This window comes from Lepisosteus platostomus, chromosome 22, assembly GCF_059453375.1.
Source record: "Lepisosteus platostomus isolate fLepPlt1 chromosome 22, fLepPlt1.hap1, whole genome shotgun sequence".
NCBI lineage: Eukaryota > Metazoa > Chordata > Actinopteri > Semionotiformes > Lepisosteidae > Lepisosteus > Lepisosteus platostomus.
The window spans coordinates 15,176,097-15,199,876 of record NC_142632.1 but is presented as its reverse complement, the minus strand read 5'-3'; the positions used below and the strand labels follow the sequence as shown (position 1 = coordinate 15,199,876).

General features: G+C 42.8%; 3 protein-coding genes across 3 annotated transcripts; 2 read left to right on the top strand and 1 right to left on the bottom strand.

Moving 5' to 3' along the window:
* Positions 1-4,054: 4,054 nt before the first annotated feature.
* dhx33 (DEAH (Asp-Glu-Ala-His) box polypeptide 33) lies at positions 4,055-13,449 on the top strand. Its single transcript, XM_088615617.1, has 12 exons — positions 4,055-4,412; positions 5,017-5,177; positions 5,823-6,050; positions 6,740-6,910; positions 7,426-7,611; positions 7,955-8,066; positions 8,501-8,660; positions 8,984-9,072; positions 9,354-9,481; positions 9,892-10,095; positions 10,269-10,355; positions 10,681-13,449. Exons 1-12 carry the CDS (start codon positions 4,205-4,207, stop codon positions 10,987-10,989), a joined length of 2,043 nt encoding a protein of 680 aa, XP_088471743.1. The 5' UTR covers positions 4,055-4,204; the 3' UTR covers positions 10,990-13,449.
* A 965-nt stretch (positions 13,450-14,414) lies between these two features.
* On the top strand, positions 14,415-19,100 carry c1qbp (complement C1q binding protein). The gene is made up of 6 exons (XM_088615618.1): positions 14,415-14,853; positions 15,421-15,571; positions 16,590-16,677; positions 16,806-16,901; positions 17,315-17,440; positions 18,053-19,100. Exons 1-6 carry the CDS (start codon positions 14,595-14,597, stop codon positions 18,200-18,202), a joined length of 870 nt encoding a protein of 289 aa, XP_088471744.1. The 5' UTR covers positions 14,415-14,594; the 3' UTR covers positions 18,203-19,100.
* Positions 19,101-19,786: 686 nt separating this feature from the next.
* On the bottom strand, positions 19,787-23,302 carry rpain (RPA interacting protein). Its single transcript, XM_088615619.1, has 7 exons — positions 23,060-23,302; positions 21,819-22,007; positions 21,212-21,284; positions 20,948-21,062; positions 20,562-20,625; positions 20,109-20,249; positions 19,787-19,941 (listed from the first exon to the last, which is right to left on the bottom strand). Exons 1-7 carry the CDS (start codon positions 23,129-23,131, stop codon positions 19,912-19,914), a joined length of 684 nt encoding a protein of 227 aa, XP_088471745.1. The 5' UTR covers positions 23,132-23,302; the 3' UTR covers positions 19,787-19,911.
* Between the last annotated feature and the right edge of the window lie 478 nt (positions 23,303-23,780).

The window sequence follows — 23,780 nt, the reverse complement described above, 5'->3', positions numbered from 1 at the left end:
ATTCCTAACAGAGCAAAGACAAGCCAGTGAGGCCATGATAGATATGTAACAGGACTCATCTGGCAATGGGTCTATTACATAAGCTGACATCACCACCCTGAAGCCTGGGTAGCACTGAATTCTTACAGTATATAGTGGGAGGTCTAGGCTTTAGGCATGGAAGAATTCTTCAGTGTCCAAGCTGACCATGATCACATTCTGGTGGACATAGTGCTTCAGTCATGATAGACAGAAAGATGGACAGAAGGGGAGCAGAGATACATTCATTACTGATGGACAGGTAAACTGAAAAACAAAGATCATGTGGTCATTTTCAAAGTCATTTATGATCTGCTTCCACACGTCACAGATCCGCAAGACGTAATTGTGGTGAGCTCCTGTTTCAGGCCCATGCAGGTTCGTTGCCATGTTGCTTCCAGAGGGGCGTCCGAGTCATGGAGAAGGAAAGTGCTGCACGGAGTCGGAGGGACCGCTACACAGACCAAACAGGAGAACAGAAGCTTCTTGTGGAGGGTGAGGAAGAGGAAGAAGTGAGCCTGGTTAAGGGCAAGAGGGAAAGTTTCATAGGACACTCCAATAACAGGGATGTGGAACACTACATAATTCAGCTTTTTCTCCCGATTGTCATGGTTACATACAGCATGTTTTGAATTCACAGACAGTAGGTTTCACAGATAGACTTTAAAGCCCACTTCAGGTGCTGCAGACTTCCCTTTTTTATGCTATTTTCAGCAGGTACCCGCTGGAAAATAAACTGTGTGCAAAGAAGCTTATCCACTAAAATGTGACGTAGAGTTACTTCGGTCTTTCTTTTCTCCATACGGAGTCCATTTCCTACTGCAGCTGAAAGCTTTAAATGTCTCTGTGATAGGGTTTAACCTATTGTGTGGGAAGTGTAAAACTAAAAGTGGGCGAGATGAAGAAGGAAAAATAAGGCAAAAATTGATTATATTAAATAAATAAGGTCAGTCATACAGATACACTTTCGACAAATTGCTCACCAATGCACTAAACTTTTAAGGGCACCAGAAGCCCGTAACAGGATTAGTTTCATATTATTCATTATGCTTTTTGTACAGGCTACTATCTTCAGAGAGCAAACGGACAGGCTCTCTGTATCCCAGGAGACCCCCTACTGCACTGATGTATTCTGAAGACTTTTTATTGAGGCACTTTGTGAGAACTCATATCTGATGTCCAGATTCTTTGAGATTAAAAAGGCAAAGGTCAAATACACAAAATCACAAAAATTCACCACTTTTAAAGAGCCATGATTGTACAGGAAGTATCAGTCGATGCTGAAAGTATTTTTTTTAATTCTTTTTATTTCTCTGTCTGAGACTTGTGTTTATAAATTATTTCTTATTCTTTGGGGATACAACATATTTCTCCATATTGCTTCCCATCAATGATTTAAAGATATCCTACATTAATGTTTTAGGGCTTGTTAAATATTTAGCTCTTACAACAGGAGTACTCTTTCTGATTATGTCACATTAATATTAGGAGAAACAAGAAACTTGAAATTGGTTAGTGTTTCATGTTACATAAGGACTTTGGTTAAATTCAAAGATAATTTCTAAACATAATAAAACAGATGGCTCTTCAGTTAAAGATTCTATTTATTTTAATATCATTGACATGCCTTTTAGTCAGAAAATCCAACTTATCTGATTTGAATTGCGCAGAGCTTGACTGTCTAACTTTCTCCAGAGTATAGTCTAAAGGCAACAAACAATAAAGGCAACATACAGTATGACCTGCAACTGAACTCTTCCTGAGGAGACTCCTCCTACAGCCTCAGCACTGATTCACAAAATCTGTGGAATAATGCGATGTTATAATGGAACACCGAACCAGAGAGACTGAATTGAAGTTCTAATAAAATTATATCACAATCCTCTCTAGGAAAAGTATGTAGGCATTTTTACATTGGAGTTCTAAATAGTACTCTTATTAGACACACAAGATGACTTTATAAACTTACTCTATAGGTGAGAAAAGAAAGGAAATGTTTAAAAAGGTAAACCGTGATTTTCATGACATTTGTGTTTTAGAAGAGGATATAAAAACCTAAGAAAACGTAAGAAATGAATGAAGTGGCTACTGAGGCCATTTTGCTCGTTTGTTTATTCAGTGGCAATATTTCAGCCAACCATTTCTTGAAGTATCCAGAGTTTGGTCCTCAGCCTACTGGCTGGGCAGTCTGCTCCAGATACCCATTGACACTTTGTGTGAAAGATGTTTCCTATTCACCATCCTAGATTAACGTCCTGTAAGTCTCCGGTTATGACCCTGTGTCCTGTTTTGTTACCAAGGGTTAAATAGTCCCAGCATTACCTCTATGTATACCCCTAGTGTCTAATACTGTTAAATCAAATCTACTTGAAGTCTTGTTTGTTCTGAACTGGAGAGATTTAGTTCACTTTTCCTGTCTGCGCACAACAAAACTCTGAGACCAGGAGTCATTCTAAGCAATTATAGAAAACTGTTGCCTTTAACAAACTAATTTAACACTATTATACAGCATAAATAAAACATAGCTCAGAGGATATTTTTGCACTAATTAGAAAATTATGTTATTATTTTGTTCGCTTTTAATCAAGTTGCCTTTCGTTTTTTCTCCTCAATTCCATGAGTGCTGAGGCTGAGAGAGTGTACTCAGGTACGTGATCCGTGTAGAAAGAATGGAACTCTATTAATCAAGGTAATAAATCTAATTAAATAGCGATGATCCAGAGGTGTGAAGGATAATTGGAGATTTTGCACACCAATTTTTCTACTGTGACCTTTTGAATAATTAAAAGAGGGGAAAAAATATGAGCAAATTAAATCAGGCTGGCTAATTTTCAAAGTGTTGGATTTATTGAAATGGTTTTGCTAATTGCACACAGGGGGGCTAGGGCTGGTAAACTGCCTCTTCTTTCTGGTGATGAGTCATGTCCAGATGGGTCGATATTTTATTATAAATGAAGAAATGTGAATATTGGTCACGGTTAAATGTGCGTGGGCGAAATCAAAGAGTGGTATAAATAAATGTGGGTGGAGTCAAAAGGATGGTCTTTAAAAAAATTAAAAAAACATATTTTCGGCTAAGCAACGTTTCGGCTGTGGAGCCTTCTTCAGGTGTGACCTCAGCACACCAATTCTAACCATTGCGCCATTGTGCCACTCCACTATAAACACTTAACTTCAAATTTGTTCTAATTCATGATAAACCACTGTACCTTAAAATTAAAAACTAAAAAAATTAAAGACCTTTAAAACAAAAAAAACGGGAAATAAAAATATTTCAGATGAAAAGCAACAAAGTATAAAAAATACACAGAAAGAAAAGATCCTCGAATTGTTTGGTTTGAAATGGATGAAGTACTGAAATGCTTTTGATGTGACGTATTCTAAGGATTTATAAGCAACAACGGAACATAACTGTGAAGAAGTGCAAAGCACACTGATAAACTCAAGCTCCACAACAGGTGCAAAAACACAGTGCCACATTTCAAAGCCCGATTAACACGGTGACACAGTCCAGTACCCAATAAACACGAACCGAATCAAGTCTCATTTAACGCAGTGACAGACGTCAAAACCTGATTTTAATGCTAAATCTGGGGAAAGGGTAGTTCTAAATGATTTATGCTGTGCAATAGCTGGATCACCAAATGTTTACTGAGAGATTAGAACACAAAATTGCTTTCGTAGTTAGGCTACATTTGCAGATTTCAGGACTTCATGAGCAGTTTGCATTTATCAACACATTTAGCTACTTGATAAGTCCTGCTTTGACATTATTTAACTAGATGATATTGTTATAGAGTGTTTCACACAAAATATGCAAAATAAACAATATTCGCTACAAAATTTACTTTTAACTTCTCATATAGTTCGGTTATTAGTAGACCAACTTGAAATGTTAAGTGTACTCGTATGGCGTGACGTACTGTAGTCTTTACAGTTCTTTTTTTTAAGTCTTCGCAGTTTTTAAATATTGTCCAGAAAGATGGTTTCAATAAAGTTTCGCCTACAGCTACGTGACGCAATAGGAGCGCGACGGCGAGGTTGGGGAACCACGTGGGAAAGAGCATGCGATCAAAACAATTGCGGGTTGACGTTTCCGGCATATTTCTGAACGTATTTTTTACTTTTTTTCGACTCTTCTACTAAGACAAAGAGATTATATTTGGTATTTTGTTTTTTCTAGATCATGCCTCAGGACCCCGATCCACCTCCGGCCAAAAAATTCAAGCCGGGATCGCCTTTTTTCTGTTTCAATAAGAAGCCTGGCATGCTTCTACCCAGAAAGGGAAACACGCCGGTACCTATTGAGCTGCAACGTAAACATCTTCCTATTTATCAAGCAAAATCTCAACTTATCAATCAACTAAGACAGCTGCACAGTGCTGTCTTAATAGGTAAGAAAAACAGTCGACGGGAAATTAAATACTATTTCAAACATTCGTAGTTTTCTCGGGAGTCAGGATGAAATTAAACTCACGTTTTAACGAAAATCATTCTTACTATGTCGATGCACAGAAAGGGTTTGTTGAAGCGTTATGTATATTGACAAACGTTTTAAGATTACGTTTAGTTTACAGCCCTGTTTCCTAATCCGATCCCTGTCAGATCCGCCTGATGGGTGGCCATTGTATTCAGAAATAATTCATTAGTTTCTCCGCATTAATATTGTCCAATATTTCTATTATCCAAAGGTCCATTTTTTTACGAAAAACCTTAAATAGAAGGGGTTCTCAAACCTAGTATATGACACTAGGTTCCAGCTATTTTCTAACCCTCTCCTTCGGATAGGGGATATATTTAAAAAAATAAGTTTAAAATAGAGGTCCAGTAAGTTGAATTAACAGAGAGCTCCACTGTAACGAAACCCAAGAGACTGGGTTGCTCTAGAATGAGAGCTGGGAAATCTGGGAATTGAGTGAGTAGTGCTGCTGGAGTATTGTGAAGTCGGTGCCTTGTCATAATTGGAATGAATTAGCTGCTTTGTGGCGTGTACTGTAGGTGAAACGGGCTCTGGGAAGACCACACAGATTCCGCAGTACCTCTACGAGGCTGGCATTGGGCGCCAGGGGGTCGTGGCCATCACTCAGCCCCGCCGCGTGGCTGCCATCTCCCTGGCAGGACGAGTTGCTGAGGAGAAGAAAAGCCAGCTGGGAAAACTGGTACTGTTGATCTTCTCAGCCCTTTCTAAATGCAGCGTGGGCTCTGCCCTGGTCTTAATTTGCATCCTGGTTATTTTTGTGGGCGCTGATCATAATAAGGCAGAGCTTTTGAGCTTCTGACTTGGAGGTTACTGAATCTGTGCAAGAGAGCGCGTGGCAGCAAATGTCCATACTGAGTCCTCTTTGCAAATTAGCTCCCTTGTGTGAAGTGTCTGACATAACATTTTCCATCCCTGGAATAGACATGAACTTTGGAAACTCCTGCTGTCCATATTAGGGCATCTCCCGAGATTCTGTGTGATGCACAATCTTATTGCACTTAGTTGCCAGTGGAGATGGTGGAATCCCCTAAAGACATCAAAAAGAACAAAAATCGTGCCTTGACGTCAGTGAAATGTACTTGTTCGCAGCTGGCGTTCAGGTGATCACATCAGTAAGAAATACGCTTGTATTACAGAGCCTGCCTTGCAGTTCTTACAAATCCTATCCTGAAAGGCCATTTAGTGCAATATGTAAATGAACACTTGTCGGACATGTGCTTCTGTGACTCTTTGCGTCCACACACTGCAACCCAGCTCGCTTGACTCTGCGGGGATGGGGGGGGTGTTGGGGGAGGCTGTGATCCTTGTCTGCGCGCTGTTCCAGGTGGGCTACACGGTGCGCTTCGAGGACGCCACCTCCGCCGAGACCCGCCTGAGGTTCATGACTGACGGCATGCTGCTGCGGGAGGCCATCGGCGACCCCCTGCTGCAGCGCTACACCGTGGTCATCCTGGACGAGGCCCACGAGAGGACGGTGCACACCGACGTGCTCTTCGGAGTGGTGAAGACCGCCCAGAAGAAACGCAAGGAGCAGAACAAGTTTCCACTGAAGGTCAGGCCATAGTGATGGTAGAGTGCTTCAGGAGTAGGGATGTTACAACTTTATAGGCTGCCTGAATGATGGTTTTTCACCATTGAAGATTCAAAGTATATATGTAAAGTGCAGTACAAAACAACATTTTAATACCTAGAGTGAAGTGTTGAGCATGTCTAGGCGGAATACTATGAATAATTAACCAGGTTCTGGTTAGTCTTACTGAGTTTGAGTTGGACAGTGGCACAGTGTTTGGCATTGCCGTCTTGCAGTACTGGGTATCTTGCCTTGCGTCCATTGCTTACTGGAATAGGCTCCATCTCCCGCATGATCCTATACTGAATAAGCAGATTAGAATTTGTATCAGTTTGAAGAGTTAAATTAGCATGAGTGGAGTCCGTTAAGAGATATGACTCCCTCTCCCTAACAGAAGGGTCTGATGCTAGTACTCAGAGGCAGCACAAGATGTATTGTTTTTTTAAGCCCCTGTAATTCGTAGCTATTAAGTTATGTTTTATGCTCATTCATGCTTTTTTGCTAAATAAAATCACATATCTCTAGCAGCTGATCAAAGTAAAGATGCACTTGATTTATAGATATAGAACTAACCCTGACATAGAGAACAATGATTTGAGTTGATGTCCATAAATGACTCTCCTTTAAACAGCCAATGCCAATTCATTTGTGTCCCAAACGATGTTGTGCAGGTGATTATAATGTCGGCCACAATGGACGTGGATCTGTTCTCCCAGTACTTCAACAAAGCCCCAGTTCTTTACTTAGAAGGACGGCAACATCCCATCCAGATCTTCTACACAAAGCAGCCGCAGTCAGACTATCTCCAGGCGGCGCTTGTTTCAATCTTCCAGATCCATCAGGTACGTAGAAATCGACAAGCAGCTCTACAGAATCAAAGGCGAAGCACGGTCACAATATTTGGTTTGCAGACAGCACTGTGTGAGGGGTGTCGGACACTTCTCCCCGAGGGCCCTGGTGTCTTCTGAGTTGTGTTCTGGCTTTGTGTTACGTAGCTGGTCTAATTACAGATGATCACCATAATTGTTAATACTTCTAACTGGGCTTGAAGAGTTTTATAGGTCAGTGTACCTTTCCTGATGCGCATCTTTTCAGTAATCAATTGTAGAAAAATCTACAATAAAAATATAAAGAAAAATCCTTTATGTCTCTAATTAAGAAAATAATTTGGTTATTTGTTGTACTCAGGTTGAACCTGCTGGAATTAAAGTTGACACCCCTGATTTATACTCTTGACTTGAAAGCGTTTGGTGACTCGCTAATTTTAATGATCCGAAGAGCATCTTCTTGACCAGTGCTGGGTTCCTGCCGGTGCATCACTTGTTGAAATCCTCTCGTCTCACTGCGTGTTGTGCAGGAAGCTCTGCCGTCGAGTGACATACTGGTGTTCCTGACGGGACAGGAGGAGATAGAGGCCCTGGCGCGCACCTGCAGGGACATCGCCAAGCACCTGCCCGAGAGCTGTGGGCCCATGTCCGTCATCCCCCTGTACGCCTCCCTGCCCCCAGCGCAGCAGCTCCGGGTCTTCCAGCCGGCGCCCAAGGTAACTCCCACGCTGACAGAACAGCAGGTGATGGGCTGGAGTGGGAGGATACCGGAGGAGGAATTGTTTCATTAGCGTTGACATCATTTCCAATAAACTGTCCTTCCTCAAGGCAAAAGTATTCCAGTGAACACTCACACCGGAGAGATACAGGCAGTAGCTTGGTTTGCTTTCTTGTACAATGAGGAATATTATGGAAATATTGAATTAATAAGCTAATAATTGTAAGCTGATCTGTTTGATAGAAGTCGAAGTGGGGGTTTGATGCAGTGGGTGGCGTTTTGTAGCTGCTAAGTCATGCACTTCATGGGTTTTCTTTGATTTTCTCCTTTTCTGCCACCAGGGCTGTAGAAAAGTCATCCTCTCCACCAACATTGCAGAAACGTCTATAACCATCTCTGGGATCAAATTTGTCATTGACACTGGGATGGTCAAGGCAAAGCGCTACAATCCAGGTGTGTGGCTCCTTGTCCTCTGTTGCTGTGCTGTTATTCCACTTGTATTTCTCCAGGGCAATACTGAAACTGCTGGCACTTCAGTTTCTGCTCTATGCAAAACCTAAAAGTAGGCCTCAAGGTTCTGAAAAACCTGTTGAGTGTTATTTTTTAAAACTTCTGGTTCAAAATGTAAAAGTAGAAAAGACAACTTTAGCAGAAAAGTATACAACTATTTTAAAAATGCCAACATTGGAAGCAGAATAATGAATAATATGATTGGTGGGGCATACAAAATACTTTCCACAATGAAATCCTGTGAAATGGCACTGGGAAGTTGTATTAACATTGGACTGCATGCTGACACTGAGCAGCTAGTTGAAAAGCTTTTGGGAGACGCGTGGCAGGCGAGGTGTCGGCGCGCCGGCCTGAGTGTGCTCTTGCTCTGGGTGCAGGCAGCGGGCTGGAGGTGCTGGCACTGCAGCGGGTGTCGAAAGCCCAGGCGTGGCAGCGCGCAGGGCGGGCCGGCCGAGAGGACAGCGGGGTTTGCTACCGGCTCTACACCGAAGACGAGTTCGACGGCTTCCTCAACATGACCGTGCCGGAGATACAGAGGTGAGGGACACAGGGCACAGCCTGCAGCAGCAGAAGCAGCAAAGCAACCTGATTCCTGAGCCAGCAGTCTGCGCTTGTTGGTGGTGTTTAAAAGGAATGAAAGTTTTAACACTCAAGCTGTGTAGAGTCTCGTAGATGGAGTGGGAGAGAATCCTGTCGGCTGCTATGATTCTGCGCTTTGCAGTATCCAGGACAATCTGCAGTGCTTACAGCATATGAACTGCACTTCTCGTGAGTCAGTGACACACCAAAGAATGCAACAGGAAACCGAGAGACCTGTTCGGCACTTATTTTTGCTAAGAGCGAATTTCTTGGTTTCGCAGATGCAACCTTGCTAGTGTGATGCTGCAGCTCTTGGCCTTGAGGATCCCTGACGTTCTGAACTTTGACTTCATGTCCAAACCCTCTCCAGGTGAGTGTCTTTCCAAATGTTCTTTCCGTGTAATTTTAATTTATCTCCTCTTGCTTTTGAAGCACAATAGTACAAGTATCAAATGCAAAAGTTTTTATTATTTTAACAATAATTCCTTACACTGATATAGCACTTTTCTGGACACTCCACTCTGTGTTTTGTGTCACTGTTCTTAACCTTAGCAATGTACCTCCCGTCGAGGAGGTGTAAGCACGCCCTTTGCTGTCCGTGATGGTAAAACACTTCTTGCTGAAAGCTGAAAGCTGTGTGCTGTTTCACAGAGGCCATTCAGGCAGCCATCGAGCAGCTGGAGTTGCTGGGAGCTGCGGAACGCAAAGACGATCAGGTCACCCTGACTCCTCTAGGGAAGAAGATGGCCAGTTTCCCTCTAGAGCCCAGGTTTGCCAAGGTGAACAAACGGTCAAGTGTTTATTCAGTGATCATACTCCATAACACCGTTAGCTCTTAAACACATGCTGTATGCAATGGATCAGGGGAACCCGCAGCAGCAAAAAATGCCAAAAGAGGAATTCAGGAGTGCTGTGAAGGACAACTTCGTTGCTACAAATCTGGAGTGCAAATTTCATATGAATGTAACTGTTTGTTTTTTCTCCCTTGGCCTGAATTGGCTTTGGAAAAAAGCCAAGTTTTATCTCTCAACAATCCATTTTATACTACAACAAAAACAAAAAGCTAATTGAAGTTCCCAAATGAATCTCAGGACATGAGAATGTTTACAGTGTTATACATATTGACTCCTAGACTAGACTTTCAATTGGGCCTGGTGTTTTTTTCTTACCCTTTTCTGTTTTTCTCCAGACAATCCTGCTGTCAGCGGACTTCTCCTGTACGGAGGAGGTGCTGACGATCGTGTCCCTCCTGTCAGTGGACAGTGTCCTCTATAACCCCCCTGCCCGGAGGGAGGAGGTCTACTCCAGGCGTAGGAAGTTCATTTCCAGTGAGGGAGACCACATGACTCTGCTCAACGTCTACAGGGGCTTCAAGAACGTGGGTGGAAATAAGGTGGGGGCGTCCTCAAACGTTCCAATACCCACAGGATTTATATACACCTTTCTTGGGCAAACTGGCAAAACCAGTATTGAAAGGGTTGGCAGGAGCTGATCTGCAGTATTATGTATCGCCAAGCTGTCTTTCCATTCTACTTTTTACATTTTTTTCCCCTTCGCGTTTTGCAGGATTGGTGTCGAGAGAACTTTGTGAACAGCAGGAATATGTCTCTGGTGACAGACGTTCGCAGTCAGCTGAGAGAGATCTGTGTGAAGGTATGAGACTTTGTAGCTGTGTGGATGTGTGGTCACCAATCAAAAGGGCTCTGGCTGTTATGAAATGTATTAAAAGAAAGGTGTTGCCCAGGAGATGACTAGAGAGTTGGGCACCTCATAATGCAAAGTATCAAAATAGAGCAGAGCAGTTTTGGTGCTTTATTTAGGAGGTGTTATTTAGGGGTTATTATTTTGGTAAAAAAACATTCATTTTATTTGAAATCTGTTTTGGTTTTGCTGTTTGAGTTAAAAAGATGCACTTGGCCTCACCCCTGTCATCATAATGTCTGATTAACTTCCCGGATTTTTATCCCCCTGCACGCAGCTGGGAATTTCCCCCGAGTCCTCTCGCTCCGATATGGGAAATGTCCGCCGCTGTCTGGCGCACGGGCTGTTCACGAACGCAGCCGAGCTGCAGCCTGACGGGACGTACATGACCTTGGACACTCACCAGCCTGTGGCCATCCACCCCTCCTCCGTGCTCTTCCAGGCCAAGCCGGCCTGTGTGGTCTTCAACGAGCTCCTGCACACTTCCAAGTGCTACATGCGGGACCTCTGCCTGGTGGACCCGGACTGGCTCCACGAAGCTGCGCCCGAGTACTTCCGCCGCAAACTCCGGGCGATCAAGAGCTAACCCCCCCGACCAAGAGGCAACTTGTGCACTAGATCTCAAGGCAGCATCTTGTTTTCACCCCACATTCACCCAAAAACAGTCTATGGTAACAGAGTAGCATACACTGTTGGATTACAAAGCATCCATCCATCCATCCATTTTCTAACCAATTCTTCCAGTTCAGTTTAGTGTTGGAACTGGAGCCTATCCCAGCAAGCAACAGGCTCAAGGCAGGGTACACCCTGGATGAGATGCCTGCTTACACAGCATCTTTGTTCCAAGATCAGTTGGTGGAATGCAACACATTTGGCCTTAGAGAGAAAACTCACTGTATCACGGATGTGACAAAGATAGTCTGGTGTTTGTGGTGAGAGTTTGGGACCTGTGGGGTTGTCTCCAAAGACAACTCTAGAAATGACTCACAGTTTCAGCCTGCTCGGACAACGTCTGACCTCCACTGACTCTGTTCTGTCACCTCTCAGCTTTCCCTTGTTTTTTTACTCTTCCTTTCTCTTTCTCAGGGCTAAATCATCAGCAGATAACCGAATATTAACTTAAGAACCAGCCTGGACAATGAATTCAGCCATGCAATGAGACCTTTTGTATTCTTTTCTGGAAGAGATGGGCTGTTGCTGTGATAGATCAGTAAATTATAAAGAACTGAGCCCCACAGTGGTAGGTTTTCCACAGTTCTCATGTGTCTGGCACAACCTTGCTTTTGTATTTGACTGCTGGCAGTTTCAAGAAACACCCAACTGCTATAAAAATAGGAATATGATTAGCTTCACAGCCAGACTGCTGAGCTGTGGAGCAATAAAGAGATGTGCATTTATTGTACCTTTCAATGGTAGATATTATTGTGAATCATCTCATTCCTCCACTACCTGTTCTGCATCTTCAACAAGTTGGAAATCTCCTGAAAAACTCATTGTTAATGGAAGTCTCTTTACTTATTCTATCATTTGGCCTTAAAATGCTTACATGGTTTGACTAGCAAGCCTTCTGCTGCTGGTATTACAAATACTGGTTGGAACATGACCAGTTTCCTCCTTTCTTTATAGTGATACAGTGCAAAAAACCCAGGGAGGAGTCAAGTCACAGGATAACCTAGGTTTTTTGGGGACGGAGGCAGAGATTTATTTTTTTCTGTAAATCCTGTTATGATTCTTCTTAACCAACACAGATTTCTTCACATAGTTTCACTGTGATCTTGCCAATTTTAATATTTAGTCTCACGTGCTCCCTTTAACCTGAGAATTGGATCTCTGAAACTTTGTGAACAATGGCCAGATTTTCAAATAACCCATGTTAAAGGTAACGTCATATGGCATTGACAATTACCCACTGAAAGAATGATAAACCTTCACTTTGACCTCCACCCTAGACTTGACATGTTTAGCTGAGGGAACAATTGCACATTAATTGTAGATTAAACTGGTGGACCATTATTTTTCTTAAATTGCTTGTTATTTCAATATTTAACTTCTGGGAAAGCAGGTAATACTTTTAATAGAAGTCACTCATAGTTTAATCGCATGCCATATTGCATTTCAGTGGCTTTACACCACTGTAGCATTTCACACATTTCAGGTGTAAAGATCTGTTACACTAATGTTCACTGGTCCAGTAGAAAATCACTCTGGTTCTTAAATAGGTGACTTTATTAGTGTTCACTTCCCTCTGTATCTGTCCAGCACTGTTGAGCAATTGCTGATTTACCCATGTAAAGTAGCAGTAGGTTTGCAGTGCATGTTTTAGAAGTGAAAATAATTGGTTGTTAAATGTAGTTAATATGAACCTATATTAGACAACAACACAGGGAATTGAGTTTTAAGCAAGGAAATTAAGCTCCAGATAAATTCAGTCCACTTTTTCTAAGGTCATATTCTGTTTCCATAATTAAAGAGAAAGGTTATTCTCGAGGCTTGAGCTATTGTAGGTTGTTTTAAAGTGGGCTCTTCAGAGACCAGGATATTCAGTACCTTAGAACAAAAGGGTTGTCAGGGTGTGGGTCCACGGATTTGCTCAGGGTTAAGGATTTGTCACACAACATCATAACAACAGCAGTGTTGCAACTATGCTGTTTATGCTGATTAAGAGGGGCTTAGTCAAGAGCAAGTATGACATGAACTACTTTCAGGATGAGAATATAAAATGTGAGTATTAGGTTTGTGCGTCATGAGAGCTGTGAGAATAATAGATGCTCCACAGCAAGGCTGGGGAAAAGGACAGATGATCAGTTGTTACTGTTGTATTTCATTATTTTATTTACAGAAGGAAATACAGTGAATGTCCTCTTGAAGAAAATACACAAGTTCAGAAGGTTTTCTGTGTAAATGGGAGGATTTGGCTAAGAAGCCTCAGAGCAGATATTGGTGCAAAGGGTGTTTTGAGTAGGTTCTTTTGATGGGCACAGAATTGTATGAGTGACACAAGGCTTTGTAAAATAAAATATTTATAATAAAGACTATTTCTACACAATGTGGTGTAGAATTTGTTTTCTATATGTGTTGCATGTGTACTGTATATGAACTTCTTAAGTTCTTCCTTAACAGCTCACACATCCCACACATTTAGTCTCTAAATCCTTAAAGACGAGCAGATGTAATGATGTAATAATTTTTATGTAATAATAATGTGGGAAGTGGGGTGCAGACCAACTTCATGGGCGGAAAGCGCTGTCTCAGGGGGACCAGTGTGTCTGCAAGATGTTCTAAGTCGCCAGAATCTGAGGATTGATTATGTACTGTAGGTCATTAGGAGTAGAGTTAGCATGAAAACCTGCAGACACACCGCCCTTGAAGACCAGAATTGCTCATTCTTGCCCTAGTTTAAATAAGGCACAGTACCACCTTTATTCCACACCTTTACTACTTAAGGGAGCAAAACTGAAGACCTGCACCCACACTTTCTAGGGTTACGCACAAAAATATAAACGTGGTTACACTATTCATACACAAAGTATGAATCGAAAGTCAATCGGTTTGCTTTAAATTTTGTAAGTGTTCAATTAAATAAATCATTATTTTTAAGACTTCAAACTAGCATTCCAAGGAAAAGGGAACATGGGATAAAAACAATCCAAACTACCGGTCAAACAAGGACACGGGCTGTGTTGCACAGTTGAAGAATACGGTTCGTCTAGAATACATTTTGCCACAATACACATGTATTTGTATTAGAAAAGGGCACTATTTATAGCACAATTTTAAATGTAGTTAGATTTTAAAATTATAAAAATTGTAAGATAAAAATAAAAGTGTTGAGGGAAAAAAAATCACATAACACCGGGTGAAAAGCTCTTAGGATATTTCTCTGGAAAAGTAATGATAAATAGTTTCCAGCCTCTCCAGACGTAGAAAGATGAGCACGGAACTGTTATTCTACTTAATGCGTTTCTACGACCATATTTTAATAGCGCACGGACATCTTTTTCCAGCTCAAAGGTAAAAGGTCACTGCGAAGGAGGAGGTCAGAGCGTCCTTTCAGCCGACACGTGGTTTCCAGTAGTTTCTTAGCGGTTTGAGTCTGATCAGTGGGAGAAGGGTATTCCGTCGCACGCTTTTTTGGGGGTGACCTCCGATTTCAGTCAAACTTCTTCAATACTAGCTTAGTCGTCTGAAACCATGTTGAAGTCTCTTACCCGGGCCCTCGGCGTCGCCACTCGTATTTCCACCAGCACAGCCGCCTCTTCCACCCGGGTGCTGGAGCCTCTGCTCCGGCCGGCTGTCGGCGCTCCCAGCTCGGCAACAGCTCGGCCCTTCACCCGCTCTATCTGGATGCTGTGCAGTAGCGGCTCCTCATCGGAACACAGGCCGGGGCTGCTGAGCAGTAGTCGGGGTATCCCGTCGGTGTCGTGCGGCTGCGGAGGACTTCACACGGAAGGTAAGCATAAAGAAATAATCCTGCGAATTATTGTGGGATTCTGGGGCTCTGATGGTATATCCGGGACGATTGATGCTGCTCGTGTGCGTTAACCCAGATGTGTTTCTTACAAACAGCGTTCAAGCGGTTTTGTTACAATCACGTTATGGACAAAAACGGCCTTCAAGAAGATTAAAATGAGTTTTGCAAACGGTAATTCCGGTTTGACATTCGGGGCTACAGTATCCCCACATGATCAGTGAAGTGTCGAAGAAGGACTTGAAAAACCTTTTGTTTTATAAATCCGGGACGTTGAATTGTAATGATGCTTCGACACACATGCCCTTGATGTAATTTCTGTAGAGTGATACACGCTGTGAAGAGCACTCCAGACTTCTGTGCAATATTTCGATTATAGGCGTGAAGCATTACATTCAATGCACTGTCCATCTGTAATTATGAGTATTGTGTATACATCTAAACACCTTCATGGCAAGATCGGTAGTTTCCTACTGTATGCTTTATAGTTTTACATTGAAAATAAAAAAAAACTAACAATGCATAATCGGAAACACATTTCTTTGCCAGGAGACAAGGCGTTTGCAGAATTCCTGTCAGATGAGATTAAAGAAGAGAAAAAGATTAAGAAGCACACAGCGCTGCCCAAGATGTCTGGGGGCTGGGAGCTGGAACTCACTGGCACCGAAGCCAAGCTAACTAGGAAGATCGCTGGAGAAGTGTAAGAGAAATGTTGAACCCTTTCTTCAGAACCTCATGGCACACAAAGTCAGCCCCGGGAAGGCAATTTGTTCCCCGAAAAGGATGATGATTGAATAATTTAAACCCCACTCTTCGCATGCCATACTGCATTTCAATTAAGATTAAGATTGACATTTGATTTCAATTTCTCCACCTTTAGGGTGTCTTGATGTGACCTTCCCTTGTATATCAGATGAGTCATCCAATACACCGTCTAATCCTTCCGACCGACACAATCCACCTCTTTAGTTAGGTGTTAAACCAGTCTGTCCTTTCAGGATCTGGCTGAAGTCAGCTGGTTGACTATTTAAGTGAAGAATCTATTCATCAGTGGATGAATCTGAATGTCAGAATTCCTCCTCAGAGTTGTGTGTTGTAAGTCATGCACGTTGGGCAGTCAAGAGTTGTAATTACTGGGTGGGTGAAGTAACATGGCTTATGGCTAAAACACCAAAAACCTTTCTTAACAGTCAGCATCAAATGCTGTTATTGGTTTTATGCAGTTTAGCACAGGAAACCCTGAATATCATTAAATGGGAAGAAGTCTAAAAGCAGCAGCCTATTGATTTGACATTAAAAGAAGCTGGGGGGGGGCGCAGCATTGCTGTCAATGGGGCCCCGGTTTCAATTCCAGTCCTGGGGTGATACTGCGTGAAGTTTGTGTGTTCTCCCCGCATTTGTGTTTGAGTTTCCTCATACACACTGGTGGGTTGATTGTCCTCTGAGAAAAATGTGTGTGCCCTGTTATAGGCTTGTGTCCCATCCAGGGAGCTCCCCTCCTTGCACCTGTTGCTTGCTGGGATAGGCACCTGCTCACCTAAGGAAGCAGCAGCTGGGAAACAGGTGGATGGGGAAAAACCCAGGGAATGGGGATCATCAAAGATGAAGATAAATGCCAAAATATTATCAAGGACTTAAGTTGCCTCAAGCTGAGATTAATGCTTTGACCTCTTGCCAGGATGCTGATTATTTCCTTCTGTCTTTTCTCAACGCTGCAGGGTGTCGGTCACATTCAACATCAACAACAGCATCCCACCCACCTTCGATGAGGAGCCAGAGCAGGGCCAGAAGCCCTCCGAAAACGAGGTGAGCGTGCACTTGGTTCTGCCTGTGTAGACTCCAGGTCTTGGTGGCGTGAGTGGTAGACTTCTCTCATAAAGGGCACTGGGATATAACCAGGGCCTTTATGTGATTGTTCCCCTTGTTTCTTCTAGCCTGAAATTGTGTCAACACCCAACTTTGTCGTGGAGGTGGCGAAACAGGCTTCAAACCAGTCCTTGGTGTTTGACTGCCATTATCCCGAAGATGAGGTGGGTCTCTCGGTACTCTGCCCTGGTCATTCATGAATGGGCACTGATCTTCACACTGGGCTCAACAGGAGTTGCTGACATGGCTCAGAAAGTGAACAGTCATTGTTGATGGTTTGCACAGGTGATTATTTCATGTGTTGCATATGGACTCACCTGAAACAATCATAGAATCAAGTGCAATAGAACTATGTTATCTTTTATTCCCACAGTTATTTGGTCAATTAACTGTTTATTTTAATACCTATATATTGTTTTTTTTTTCCCTTTTCATCATACATGGATGTCTCTTAATGGGTTAATGTTCTGTTAAATGTATTGTTACCCACTTGGAAAGCAAATTTTCCATCTGGGACTATAAAGTATAACAAAGGAGCGATTAATTGCGGTATTAACGGGCCGGATTTGCTGTCCAGGTGGGCCACGGCGAGGGAGAAGAGGAGAGTGATATCTTTGCCGTCCGAGAGGTCAGCTTCCAACCCACTGGAGAGAAGGAGTGGAAGGACACAAGCTACACACTCAGCACCGACTCCCTGGACTGGGTATGTAGTCCCTTCTTCCAAGTGATTCTTCCTCAAAAGCTTGGATGAGAGTCTAGAACTACCCTGCCGATGTGTAGTGGAGATGTGGAAATATTTGTGATGGCTGCAGCAATAATTCTTTTTAGATGCGGTTGTATGTAATTGTAGTGAGGCCAAGACTTTTCTAAGCCCAAATTGGTATTTAGGGATGACATGGAGGCCCCCCTACTCTTCCAAATGGTTTTTATGGTTATTTCAATGGACAGGATCTCATTTTAACCTCTCATCAGAAGGATGGCACCTTTTACAGCATGGTGTTTCACATCAGCATTGTGGGCCACTGGTTAGGAAATTCTAATCTGGAAGGAAGAGCACCCCCTGCTGGCTCACCAGCATTGCAATCTGACAACATTAGACCAGTGCATGGAAACGCTGCTAAAACAGAGAGATGTTCTACCCTCAAGGACTGGTGTTATCCATTCATGGATAAAGTATTATTTTAGCAAGGAGTCTAAGGAAATAGACCTTTAGCATATTGGTTAAATCTTTGGGCATAGGGCCCATATTAGAAGAGTATTCGGAAAGATTTGTTGCAATATAGGTGTGAGCTGAACTTTGCCATTTGATGTGCAGGCCCTCTATGACCACCTGATGGACTTCCTGGCTGACCGTGGGGTGGACAACACCTTTGCCGATGAGCTGATGGAGCTGAGCACCGCCCTGGAGCACCAGGAGTACATCAAGTTCCTGGAGGATCTCAGTGGCTTCGTCAAGTGCCAGTGAGCACAGACAGTGGGCCCTCAAACTAGGTTTATAAGCAAATGTATCGGTCTCCTCCCTAGATTCCATGTCAGAAAGAAAAGACTTAGTCCCCAACGGTGCAGAGTTGTGTATATATATTTGAATCATCTGTGCAAGATTTTATTTCTGCTGAGGCTGAATGAACACCAGGTTACCATACCTTCTGAAGATGCAGGAGAGTATATGCCCTGCACTGAAGTGTTCCACTTCATCAGTGTGGCTAACAGTGAGATCAGTTGAAATCTGTATCCGTTAAGTGTGGCATGGTTTAACCTTTGATTCTCAATCTTTAAACGTTCAAAACACTTTAAGAAACTTTAACTCTGAGGACAGAATATTTCAAAATGTAAGTTCTGTTGCCTTGTCTTACATTTGATGCAGTCAGAGTGCTGTTTTTTCCCTGTACTGGAGTCTACGGTGGATAGGTTTATGGTCTACAGTAATACTCTTCCCCTTATTTTTCTGCAAATGTAGTCTTTTGACTTCCAATGTTGTTTGTCTTTTAAGAATTAAAAGGTTCCTGGCCCACTGACCATATAGTAACACCTGACTTGAACACATTATTTACAGGGAACATTTGTTATAGTTAAACAGTATAACTAAATTACAAAAAAGATTCTAATCTAGAACATATTTGCAAAATTAAACAAAGTCCAATTTCACAAGCCAGGTTCAGACTTACGGAAGATAAGAACAGCGTTTATATATTAAAAGAGTGTCAGCATTGTATGTGAAGTTTAACTGTTCAACATGATTTGAATCACATTTTGCCCATTTTGGGTTATTGCTAAAATGTCTTTTAGAATGGAATGAAAAAATAGCACTTTTTATTAAGATCAAGACTGTAAAGCCTACAATAAAGGTTGAGTTAATGACGGGTCGAGTATTGTGGATCAGAATTTTGTCAAATGTTGTTCGATTCTTTCAGCATTATTCTCAGGCAATTAATTGACTCTATCGCCACTGAAGAGGACTTTAACTTGTGCCACCTGCAATGTCATATTTGCCTAAATGGTCTGGGATAATGGATTAAACCGTCAAACCAGAGGTCCTCTAACCTCAGAAGACCACCATTGAGTTCCTGCTCTTGAGGATTGCTTCTCCACTAACGCACAGACCCAAAGAAACATCTTATGGCAAAGAGCAAGTTTTTTTTTAAATGATTGAGGGACTGGGGGGCATGGTGGAGCAGTGGTTAGTATTGGGGTACGGTTCCAGTCCTGGGGCGATACCTACATGGACCTTGCATGTTCTCCCCGTGTTCGTGTGGGGTTTCCTCCCACAGTCTAAAGACATACTGGTAGGTTCTCTGGCTTCTGGGAAAATTGTCCCTGCTGGTTGGTGGGGATGGATGGGTGTCCCACGCAGGGTGGATCCTGCCTTGCTCCTGCTGCTTGCTGGGATAGGCTCCAACTCCTCCCCTGTGACCCTGAATTGGAGGAAGCAGTTAGAAAAGGGATGGAAGGACCAACTTCTGGTGTCGCCCCTGGTCTTCATAAGCACTTAAAACTCCACCAAAAAAAAAAAAAAACAGCACCATGTGCATTAAATACAATACACTTCATGATCAAGAATAGAGAAAAACTTTTATTTCACAGAAATTTAATAAAGACACAAGATAAGAAAGATGGAAGTGGCTTTCCGATTCGGAAGCAAAATATCTTCCACTGTTAAAACAAACTCCTCTCCCTTTACAGGACGACTGACAAATGATCACAGGCCTGAAATGACAGGAAGAAAAAAATAGCTTTAGATTTTAACTGATGAGGGCTATTGCTTAAGATACAAACACAAAAAGTCTTCCAACAGTAAATAGTAAAAACATAAAAATGTAAGCATGGGAATTCCTGCAACAGCTAGTTTCAGTATGAACTGAGGTGTCATTTACCATGCAGCTGATGAGAAGATTTGCAGATCCTTCAGTGCTAGTGGCTACAGAAAACACAGGGCTGTGGAAGCACTGTTCCACATGGTCGGTGACACTTCTCTCTAGGAGCGAACGGAGGTGCTCTGCTGTGATATTCCTGTGCTGTGTGTGGAGTGGGGGAGAGATCCATGAGTTTTTAAGACCGCGTTATCCCATGTGGGGATCTGAACGTTGCCTACCACCCTAGCAAGAAAAACACTGAAAACAAAGAGGACCTTTTAAAACATTATAAACTAAAGGCATCAATTTAACAAATACAGACCTTATCTGTAAGACTATGGAGTTCATGGGGAAAAAAAGTTCTCCAATGAAAGCACAGAGGAAAAATCCCTTTTAGTCATGCCTTTAAAATGAAATTTAAAAGGTGCTATATAAGAATAAATTGACTGATTGCAAAACCATAAGTGAACTTACCCTGGTGTTGATGTACACGCCGCACTGGCACGAGATAAAGTGGCTATTAACAGTCAGGTTATTCCTGTAGTAAAGGAAGTACTGTCAATTACACTCGCAATTCAAAGACTTCTCTCCCTTCTTTCAGAAGGGAACGACAGAAATGTATTCTCCATCCACGGGTGCCTGCTGAGTCAACGGGCATTTTTCTGCTTTTTTTGAGCAGAACGGGGAGGGGGAGCGGACACTGACAGCTGCAAGATCACAACTAGCTACTGCCAATTCGAAGCCGATACCGTGGCTTCCTTCAGGACACAGCGGGACGAGATCTTGGGGTCACTTAGCTACACCCACAGGGCACAGATCTCCTCGTTCGTAACCCTCGTGGTCCGATTTAAATCGCTTACATGTGGCAAACAGGACAGATGATTTGGTTTTCCGCCCCCATTCCTTCCACCATCGCGTTTAGACACTGCTCCTCGTACAGCATGCTTTTTTCATACTCGTCGATGATGGACTGTTCTAAAATAAAGAAGGAAAGCAATCTGCAGTTTAATTAATACATCATAATTAGCTGGTCTTTGGGGTCGGGGGGGTGAAAAGAGCTGTCCGAGAGCAAGGTCCTTAAGCCAGTGTTTAGTTCCGATGATGCCATCGGCATGTTTAACTACCTTGTGACAGGAGTTCCTGCTGTATCTCTTCTAGCACTGCGAGCTCGTCATCATCCTGCATTACGCTGTACATCTTTGAAGAAAAGAAAGTCTTATGGGTGGAACAGAATTGACAAATATACCATTTTTGCAGTAACATCTATTCTGCACTAGTCTATCCTTACCTACATGGCAGGAAAAGAAAACAGAATTGAAATCTAGGGACTATTCATATCAGATTTGGAATGAACAAATCCATTTAGCTATGGCCTAGGTTTGAAACACTGTCACCTTGCTCTTGTGTACTCCTAATGGTTTTACACCAGCAGCAGTCAAATAAAGATAAGAGCTATGCTGAAGACAGGAGTCAAAACCTCTCTTCATGGGTATATTTGGAATTTTGTCCAGACTGTAAAACTGGGTGTTGAAAGGGAGATGCGATTTGACATCTACAAAGAAATCTGAAAACATCAGGTCAGATTTTCAAAGCCGGCAAGCCAGCGCCGTGATAAGAGCCTGGCAACAAATTATCATTCGAAAATCCCAGCTCTAGGGCGAGCAGAGCACAGCAATCTTGTTGTGATTGTACAGGGCTTGGTGTGTGGATGGAGGAGAGCCAGGGACACACTTCTCTGATGCTGTCCTTGCTCCACAGAGAGGGCAGCCTCCCGCTGGTGCACTGCAGTGCCTTCCACTCCTCTTCCATCACCTCCTGGACCACAAAGGAGGCCTTGGTGCCGCTGCGTGGGCTCTCCCCCGCCTGCCGGTACCGGTCCAGCAGCTGTGACCGGCTGTTCTTCAGCCTCTCCATGCAGCGCTGCCGGACCAAGCAGAACAGGCCGTCAGGAAAGCAATCTGCAGTTTAATTAATACATCATAATTAGCTGGTCTTTGGGGTGGGGGTGAAAAGAACTGCGCTGCCGGACCAAGCAGAACATTCATGGTAATAAGTTTTCAAATATTTGTCAGTTCAATTGTTACACAGAGTGCTTCGTAACCCGTATCCCATTAGACACAAAGCTCTCCATTATGTCCGTCTGATCAGGAAAGCCCACCGTTCTGCTTTACCGAGGATCTTTCCAAGGCAACACACAGTAGTAGGATAAAACTACCAAAACCTGCATATTACGAACGCGAACCTATACAGAACCTAGAGTGTGGTTTTAAAAAAAGTTGCTCCGTCTGAACTAGGACTTGTTTTGAGACATCACCATATATATCATCAATGACGATTCCACCGTGAGCTGCAGCATGCATGACGCACAGCCCTGTTTTTTTTTCCCCAGCAGCTCTGCAGGCAATAGTTACCAACAGCTTAGTTCACAACTTTATATCATCCAGATTCTTGGTTTTCCCATCGACAATTCGCAATACCTCTTTCTAATGTAGCTTCTTGCCTGTGCGCGTATCAGCTCCCCTTTCTTCACTGCTGTTAATTCTTTTCCTGCTTTTGCTTTTGGTAGAACTTGTTGCTTTGTTTTTTTTTTGCTGCCCAGAATACTTGTTAACATCTTCCTCGGGTATTTCATCGCGAAACCCTTCGCAATCATATGGTGCCACTGGGCATACATGCGCTTCGAGAATAAGTGGGTATTTTGTCTGCAAATTCACACCCTCTCTTCTGCATATTGTTTGCAGTCTTTTGAGGAGTACCGAGGCTCCCATTGTGGGATGGGGCTGTATTAATATATAGCTGCAGTCAGACACCTAGTTATTATTGGACAACACGCTGGGTTTTGTGAAAATTAAGCTATACATTGCTACGCAATCGTAAGGTAGTGTAAGGCAGCTCAGAACGGCCAATTTCACAAGGAACGCCCGAACATTTCAAATAGAAACACTTAAAAAGAGCCGCCATTCTATCTTTACCTTCCTGTAAGTTTCCTTCCACGGGGGGGTCGTTCCTTTATACAGAGAGCGGTGTCTAAGCACGGCATCCATGTCGCGAACACAGACTAATACACCTTCCGCGATAAGAAATCTGATCCCGCTTCCTTGTGATCACACAGCCTCCAAAATGAATCGATCTGTACTTCCCCGGCTGGTACCCAGTTCACGACTTTTAACCTGGGCCCCAGCAGCGTAACACCAAGGAAGTTCCGCATCTTTCGCCTAAATGCAGTGTGGGGGTTGTAGTCTTCTGGAACCGAGCTGACGAGACTGACGTGCTCGCCACCGGCCCAGCCCCTCTGCAGAAGCAGTGAAGTGTTTTCTCTGTCATTGCGATCATCACTTCAGCGGTCTTCGAATTTATTTAAGACGGTTTGAAAACACTTTTTTGCTAATTATCATTTCCACAAGCCAAAAGACTGCGATTTAAAACGTAAAAGACCAATGTTTTGTAAGCAAACTGAATTCTACAATTGCCCCCTTAAAACAAGAAAATCAACGTACTGTGAAGTTTTACATGAAGCTATTGCGTTCAAACAGCTTACCATTCTCTCCATGGAAGTGTTATTTTTCTTACAATTGTTTAGGACTTTGTTGCCATTTTTTTCTTGTTTTTGAAACTCTTGAAACTCTTATATTACTGACCAGGACTGCGTTTACCTGCTAGTTTGTAAATGTTTTGAAATGTTCTTTACAATAA